Source organism: Vanessa atalanta, chromosome 30, assembly GCF_905147765.1.
Source record: "Vanessa atalanta chromosome 30, ilVanAtal1.2, whole genome shotgun sequence".
NCBI lineage: Eukaryota > Metazoa > Arthropoda > Insecta > Lepidoptera > Nymphalidae > Vanessa > Vanessa atalanta.
Window position 1 is genome coordinate 830539 of NC_061900.1, and position 8753 is coordinate 839291.

An 8753-nucleotide genomic window follows, 5' to 3' on the forward strand; every position below is an offset into this window, starting at 1 on the left:
ATACGTCATCGGCCATCAATATCATATACGACAGACGTTCAGGTCAGGTCTTATAAAACGGTCAGTGTGAATGTTGCCTAAGCACTGACATTTTGGCATCGTGTACATGCCAATGGTTCAATGACTCGAACGAACAAAAATATTGATAAGTAATGGACTCATGTAGCAAAATAATTTATAATCGGCAGTCGATATCGTTCTATTTCACTCACACACTATATATATCACACTCAAACGTTTAAGAATGCAAATCCATTAAATTTAAATACATATTCCAAAAACACACTGCTTTCCGAAAATACAAGCTTGTATTTAATATAATGTTCGAGACAATTTTAAAATAGGTTTTCTTTTTTGTATGTAAAGCCCTTATCGTTAAAGGGCCTTTACATTATATTATATTTTACATTATTTATTCAGCTTGGGGGCCTCAAATGATCAAGCCCCAAAAATTATTTTACAGTCTAAATAAAACTGCAGTCGAGATAATAAGGTAGGGCTCTGTACCACCCATATATTCTACCACTGGCAATACTTAGTATTGTTCTGTTTCAGTGGAAGGGTGAGTGAGCCAGTGTAACATCATAGTTCCAAAGTTTGGTTAGCGCATTGGTTATGTAAAATTTCATACGATGTTAATGTTTATAAGCAGTGGTGACCACTTACCATTAGGTAGCCTATTTGCCAGCCCGCCTACCGAAGCCATAAAAAAAACTCAATTAAAAAGAAAAAATAGTTGTACAAAATATTTATTATAGAATCTTGTCACTATTCGATATGTCAATTTATAGGAAGGCAGGCTAGCAATTGGGTCTGGTGATAAGTGCAAAATTTTCAAGAAATACAAATCAATCCTCACTGTTAACTTGTCATTAAGATCAATTTTGAAATAAAATATCACAAACGCTTGTGTATATTAAACTAATTATCGCTTGCAGCTTCGCTTACGTTTAAGAGATCGGTCGTCAGGTGTGAGGCATTAAAAAGTAACATATGTCCTTATTTGGATTTCAAGTTTGCTCCATAACAAATTTCATCAAAATAGGTTCACTGGTTTGGCCGTAAAAGCGTAACAGACAGACAGAATCTCATTCGCATATATAATATTAGTATAGATTAAAAAATTCTATAAGAATCAAAGTATAATATTATCCCAACTGTACACTTGGATTTTTTTTGCTATCCATCCATTCCGTTAAGGGCAAATTCTCACTTGTTTAATTTGTATTGTAAAAACTGAGATTAGAGATAACAAACAAAAGTTAATAAAAATAGTTTTTGGTTCCATTAAAATAATGAATTACAATAAATCATAAAAATCTACATCTGAATAATTAAATAAAAACATTATTATGATAAATGTAATTTTAGTCAGTCATGGCGTTAATGCCATTGAAATGTACAATGTTACACTGGCTCACTCACCATTCCAACTATTAGTTAGTTAGTATATTTAAGTAGTGGGTTGTACCAGACAGTCTTACACTCTCCGGCACTATTAGTAAATACATTTATATATTTATCAGCAATAACAGTAATTCTTATTATTTTTAGCATTTTCTTCCTTTTGTAAGTGAAGCCTTGCTTCTTCGACATCCTTCATTACTCTTAAATCTGCTGCGCAATCGTCTACTATCTTCTGGAATAGTTCATCTGAAAAATATGAATTAATGACTTGTTGTTATATAAAAATTACTCAAGGATTTTTCTTTCAAATAGGCAGGCAAACTGGCTAATTTGTCTCTGATTGTCACCAATCACCGTCAATACGTCGACAACTTTGGGAACAAAGATGTTATGTTTCTTGCACTTGTAGTTACACTGGCTAAACACTCTTCGAACTAGAAAACAACAATTCTTTTTTTTTTTGCTTTTATTTGTGCCAAAAAGGCACTTGGTGGTAGGGCTTTGTGCAAGCCCTTCTGAGTAGGTACCACCCACTCATCAGATATTCTACCGCTAAATAACAGTACACTGTATTGTTGTGTTCCTGTTAGAAGAGTGAGTGAGCCAGTGTAATCACAGGCACAAGGGACATAACATCTTAGTTCCCATGGTTGGTGGCGCATAGGTGATGTAAGGAATGGTTAATATTTCTTACAGCGCCTTTGTCTATGGGCGGTGGTGACCACTTACCATCAGGTGGCCCATATGCTCGTTCGCCAACCAATGCCATTAAAAAAAAAAACAGATTATTTCGCCAATGCCATGGAGAAGACACGATAGAGTTTGATTGGTACGGTCGAGATTACAGGCTCAATTCAATTTTGAAGGCATAATAGTAGTCGACGGAATTGAAAACCAATAACCTAAAACAAATAGATAAAAAATAATTGCTAATTAACTAAACTATTAAAAAACATAAGAACGATCACAAAACTATTTACAGCTTAATCTTATTGTGTTCAATATATTTACATAGAAATTTACAAAATGGATTAACAAACATTCGACATTAATAGGGCGAGGAACTTTAGGAAGGAGAATGTCGTATACGGGATAGAGGAGTTTGAGACAAGAAAACAATATATGGGATAGGGAACCTTTGTCTAGGCTACACTCACACTACAAGTGATCTCTAACCCAAATTTTACATAGATGTATGGGAGTACATGCATGTCCAAGGCGTGGTTGGCAGATAGTTGTGGTAATCCAACGATTAGCTTGCCTGTGAGGAGAAAACCAAGGTCATCTTGGAATGTCTGGTTGTAGAGATGCAAACAACAATAAGTATTGCTTTTTAGCAGTATAAAGCTGACCAGACAAACGAGTGAGTCTAGAATAAGAAGTATTCTACTATTCAATTAATATAACATACCAACATTCTCCCCGGTCTTGCTCGATGTCAGATAGTGACCACTTAAGCCTTGGGAGTATGTCGCGATGATATCTTCTGGTACTTCACGCTGAACGAATCCATCATCAATGAGATCCTTCTTCGTACCACATAGATATACTTTACAGTCCTGAAATTAATAAATGATTTACTTATTAATTTATTTTGTTACTAAAAATAATTATTAGTTATTTTTATTAATGTTTGTTATGTCTAGTAGCCTATGGCCTTACTTGAGGTTCATGCTTGCAATTTCATCAAATCGGTGCAAGGGTTTGATTGTGAAACCGTTACAGACAGACAGACAGACGGAGTAACTTTCTCATTTAAAATGTAAGTAATCCAGTATTAATATCACATTAATTCAAAATGACAATAAAATAAGAGACAGATAGAGGGTTTAGTTTAACTAAAATAAATTAATTAAAATACAATTGTTACTATACAAAAAATTTAAATAAATAAAAGGCAAAGGCAAAACAATTTAGTGCCATGTTCATATACCTTTACCAAAAGATACTTTTTAATTTTTTTTTTCAATAATCGCGAAAAAAACTTGCGATCTTATTAAAAGTGTAGTTTGTAAGCGTGGGAATTTATTTTAGAACACACACATAGGTACTTTCCAATAATACAGTTGCATTATGCAGTGTATCGTACGCATCCCCGGAGACAATTAGTTGCTTGTTTTAGGTTCAACGAATAAATTAAACTTTTATTGCGCGTTCATAACGTAGGATTTATTAAAATACATTTAATTACGAGTAATGTATTAGCTATATGGTTGTCACTCGCAAACACAATTATAAATTATAATATTTGTTAGCATAGGGTGCGGTCAGAGTGCATTAAGATGCTTAATATACATTATGATTTTTATTGTTTCAACTGCATTCGTCTAACTAAATAATTATTATTTTCTGGATATTTTAAGGTTGGTAGGTATACCGAATTAAGACGCAAAGTACATACATTTTATAAATAAAAATAGGTAAATATTAATCAAATAATTTTTTTACTAACTAACAAAAAACTAAAGACAATATACTTTTTCTCGGTTAAACAAGTCTTTATTAAAAAAAGTATTTTTATGAAATAATTCAATTAAAATTATTTTATATTACATTATTTTATATTAGAGTGAGCCAGTGTAATCACAGACACAAGGGACATAACATCTTAGTTCCCAAGGTTGGTGGGGCATAGGTGATGTAAGGAATGGTTAATATTTCTTACAGCGCCTTTGTCTATGGGCGTTGGTGACCACTTACCCCATATGCTCGTCGGTGGCCCATATGCTCGTCCGCCAACCAATGCCATAAAAAAAAAATATTACACAAAAATCAGGGGGGTGGGCCGTTGACGGTATCTGGTCATGAAAAGTACTAACTAAGTATAGCATCAATACACAATGGAATGTATATCAACCGTTTTTTCTTAGCACTATGCACTATTTTAATAAAGCATTTAAATAATTAGAAATTAACCAGATGAACTAAACGACATGAGTAATGGTATGAGTTGGCGTTTGTTTTAAATTTTGAATTAAGAGAAAAAAATAAGCAGGATATTGCAAACATTACATTACATTCAGGAATATTCAGGTATTCACTATGTTCATCCTTACAATTTTGTACTTTTAATTCGACATTAGGGGAAAGAGGTTACCCTTTGTACACTTTTTAGATTTGATTTTCTTACTATGTGATTAATTGTCGTATTTACCTAGTTTATGTACTTAAGTGTAACAAATATATTATAGTTTGTTACAAAAAAGTCCAAAGCTATTATAAAAAGTAAAAATTAACAATTGCATCAAACGACACTCGCGCCCCACCCTTATGCTTACTTATCTATGTGTGCGTAGACGTTTCGTGAAATTATAAGACTCGGCTCGAAATAAAAACTGACGTGCTCTCACCTTGGGCTCTGGGGAGGGACTGAAAATTTATTGACAGAAATGTCGAATAATAAGTCAAAACCGTCAAATTAAATTCTCCATACTAAAAAGTATGGACGACAAATGCCAAAAAGTAAGCAATATTTAAATAAAAATTACTATAATATTGTGTGATATAATAGAAATTGAACATGGTGAACTTATTATTTACACTTTTGTGTCCCCATTTAACCAAAAATACATGTATAAACTAGCCGCTAAACAGCTTAAAAAATGTTAATAGAAAAGGTCGATTTCAGTGTTTGGAGTGATGTTGACGATGAATTTACTAAGTTATTGATATATATTTTATAAATATGATCCGGTGAAACTTGAGATATATCTATTCAGATACTGAATGTATTTTTTTATCCATAATCAATGCTCCAGTTTTAAGATATTTTGAAAATAGTAAGCCCTATTTTAGCGTTCCGCAAGGACTGTCCTCTTAAATATATTTCTCAAAATGACAATGATTATCGGAGAGAATGAACTTCGTCCGACGCCTTTGATGGAAACTAGTAAAATACCTCTTCAACTGTTCTCAGTTCCTGCAGCCAGTGACGCAGCCTCGTCCAGGATGCTTGCGATGAAGGTTCATAGCAGATAATGGCTGCATGTGCCCCCCTGTAGTACATGCGAGTCATCGCTTCATATCTGAAATATATAAATAAACCTATTGAACCTGTACACCACATTTTGTATTAATGTCTCTTGGATTTCTACTATGAAAAATAATTATTCTGATAGATTTACACTTATCATCACAAACCCAGATTAGACCAAGTTGTAAGCCCTGTAACTTTAAAAGGATGTGTCGGATTTGTTTATGCTAAAAGTGGTGGAGTAATTCGGCCCCTGTATGGTAAGTGGTCACTACCACCCATAGACATTGGTGCTGTTAGAAATATTAACCATTCTTTACTTTGCCAATCAACACCAACTGGACTTAGGAACTAAGATGTTATATCTCTTGTGTCTGTAGTTACACTGGCTAACTCAGCCTTCAAACTGAAACACAAAAATATTAAGTAATGCTGTTTGGCAGTGGTACTTATCATTATTAGTAATATTTATATAGGTATTTTAGAAATTAAAGTTATCCTTTTTTTATTTACTGAATCTTCAATTATAAATTAGCTAGGATTCCTATCCTGGGATTAATAAGCCAAATTGGGCTGGTAAGATTATTGTCTTAGTGGATGCTATCAGCTATGATGATTTTTTTTTATGTACCTTTCACTGCCTGCTGTATCCCAAATACCAACATTGAAAACTTTATCATTAGACTGCATCTGTTTGGCACAGAATGCTGCACCAATAGTCTAAAAAATAAAAAAAATAAGTTAATTTTTCTTAAGATACTTCGCATCAGTACAAATTTTTTAATGCCTTTACGAAAAAAAAAAAGTTTTATATTAAATGTTAAAAAATTCAAATTGCAAATATTTGTGAGTTGAGTCCACTATCTAAACTATATAAAAAATAAACAACGTTACAATTATTAAAGGTCGAAAAATAAAACAGAGGTCAATGAATTTTCACACAAAGACGTGAGATAATCGAGACTATAAAAGTATTAAAAATACGATACTAAACTTACGTTTTGGTATGGAGTGCCAGAATTAAACCTACAATTAACAAATCTTAACACTAAACTAGTCTTTCCAACATGTTCACTTCCCAAAAGAACGATTTTAAAATCACATCGACTCATGTTTTTAACTTTTCAATACTTTTATTGTAATATAAGAACTAAAAGTTCACGTGATACTGCATATTTTAAATGCCAAGTATAGTTTCTGTGCTAGCAGATTTAATTGATTGATTAGAATAACTTATTAATTAAAATAAGTTCACTAATATTATACTCTACACTTTTATTGATTGAATTAATAACAATAAAATAAACCAATGTTTATTTCAAATCGAATTGTGACAGTACTGACAGTGACTTTTTTTAACATACAGTCTTATTAATTGGACTTGGATTCCAGTTTTTTAATCTGGCTAATATTTAATATTAATTTATTATATATTATTAAATTTTTAAACTAATGAGTAAGTGAAATTATTTATTATATGATATATATATATATAATTATTTAATATACATAACTAATAAAAAATATAAGGCAATAAATTTACGTTTAGTTTTCTTACTGAAAAAAACTAAACTAAAAATACATCAATTATTGTGATGTATCAATATGTTTTATAGTGTAAAAAAACTGAAAGCTTGGAAATGATCAAGAAGGTCAGCAAATAAATCCTGGTTTTTTATTACCTTTTAATTTGGTGCCAAAATAAATATTTTTATGAGGTTTAATCATAAAAATCATTATAGCACCGTATGTAATAGCACAAATAAGATTTACCATTGACAACAATTCCTCTGCAAGTCATTCCGCATCTACCGCCGCCTACGCCAGGCATGCTGTGATACAAAGGATTCGTCTTCGGATGCAACAAACCATGCTACACCTAATCAGCGCCTATATTAAAACCCTAAATATATGCCGCTGGTATTTGATGGGAAAATGTTCGTTCAAAAATTAAAACTTGATATGGTTGAACCGTCAGTAGATTAGTATTTCCACTGGACAGTTACTGGGTATATTTTTAAATGACACAATAAAGATAGATGCGATTCTATGTAGTGAAGACGTAGGGAAAGTAGAGCGTACTTGGCTCGGATCACATCAATTTATTGATAATTACATCTTGTAAATTATAACTATTGCGTATTTATTAGAACAGGTTCATCAACAGGAACTCTTAAATACTGGAATAAAAAATCTACGTCGTAACCCAGAACAATATTAAACTAGTTAAAGTCTTACTAGATGAAGTTTTAGTTAACCTTTTAAAACGACGAATGTAGACGTAGTTAAACAAAAATACCTGATAATTATTTAACTTCTTCTATCATATCAATGAAATCCTCTATTAAACTCAAATAGTCTGGCGCTACCTATTTGGCGTCAATGACCTTTATAATATAATTATAAAATTCAGACTGCCTCGTTGGTCTAGTGGCTAGATCTAAGGCATCAGATCCCGAGGTTCTGGGATCGGTCCGGAATTTCACAGCCTAGGTCAGACCATACGATTGAAAGTTATTGGGTTTTTCTATCGAAAAAGTCTCACCAACAAGAAAGAAGTGTGTGCACTCCTGAAAGCACGTGAAGCCGTTGGTTGCTCCTGTCGTGTTCTCTTTCCAATCGTCTCAGATTTCCTGTACGTATTTAATGTAGATTCTACCAAGAAAAGCCAGCAAGAAACTCTGTAGTTACTCTTTTACAACATCTAAGAGTACCCATTTCACTATGGCGCAATTTTTATTAATATTACGAACGCGAAAGTAGCTCAATCTGTTATCTTTTCACACTTAAATCGCTGAACCGATTTAGATTAAATTCGGTATGGAGGTAGAACTTCTTTTTTTAAATCAGCCCTCGAGGATGTTAATCGGAATGAAGGTTAATGTGCTCTGAGTAAAGTCGCAGGTACCGCTCGTTTTTTTTTTAATATAATCATATGAAAAATTAAGAGCGCGTCATACTTGGGGCTATGCTACGGCACTGGTTTTAAATTTCTGGAGCGTTCCTCTGTTTGTACGCCTACACATAACAAACAAAAATTAAAAAAAATACTTAATAATTAACAAATATTTATACTTAATATTAACACCCGTCTGCTGCTGCCTGGTAGTGCTGGCAGCAACCTCAATAAAATTGTGTCAGACGACAAATTTAATTCAGTAATTAGGTATATATTAGATAAATCTGTTTTTGAATTTTGTTTTCCTTTCCGTAAATACTATTTTTTTTTTAATAATTATTTTTATTATATACTATATTATTTTAATGTATAATATGTTGCTTCACTTCCGGAAAATTTACGACTTGTATGTATTCCTGCTCAAGAATAAAAAAAATCTTGAGCAGGAGTGAGTTTACATAATATTTGGGTATA

At 32.3% G+C, this 8753-nt stretch overlaps 1 protein-coding gene across 1 annotated transcript; it reads right to left on the reverse strand.

The window, feature by feature from the left end:
- Positions 1 to 421: 421 nt before the first annotated feature.
- LOC125075225 (ras-related protein Rab-24-like) lies at positions 422 to 6681 on the reverse strand. The gene is made up of 5 exons (XM_047686918.1): positions 6379 to 6681; positions 6012 to 6100; positions 5306 to 5432; positions 2819 to 2966; positions 422 to 1653 (listed from the first exon to the last, which is right to left on the reverse strand). The coding sequence occupies exons 1-5, from the start codon at positions 6490 to 6492 to the stop codon at positions 1523 to 1525; spliced, it is 609 nt and encodes a 202-aa protein (XP_047542874.1). The 5' UTR covers positions 6493 to 6681; the 3' UTR covers positions 422 to 1522.
- Between the last annotated feature and the right edge of the window lie 2072 nt (positions 6682 to 8753).

Bases quoted from the DNA above. Each gene is read 5' to 3' on its own strand.
- LOC125075225 (XM_047686918.1), bottom strand. From the start codon at position 6,492: ATGAGTCGATGTGATTTTAAAATCGTTCTTTTGGGAAGTGAACATGTT. The intron at 5,433-6,011 runs GTACATAAAAAA...TATATATTTCAG, and splicing joins GATACAGCAGGCAGTGAAAG to ATATGAAGCGATGACTCGCA. The intron at 2,967-5,305 runs GTATTTTACTAG...TATTAATTTCAG, and splicing joins AACTGAGAACAGTTGAAGAG to GACTGTAAAGTATATCTATG.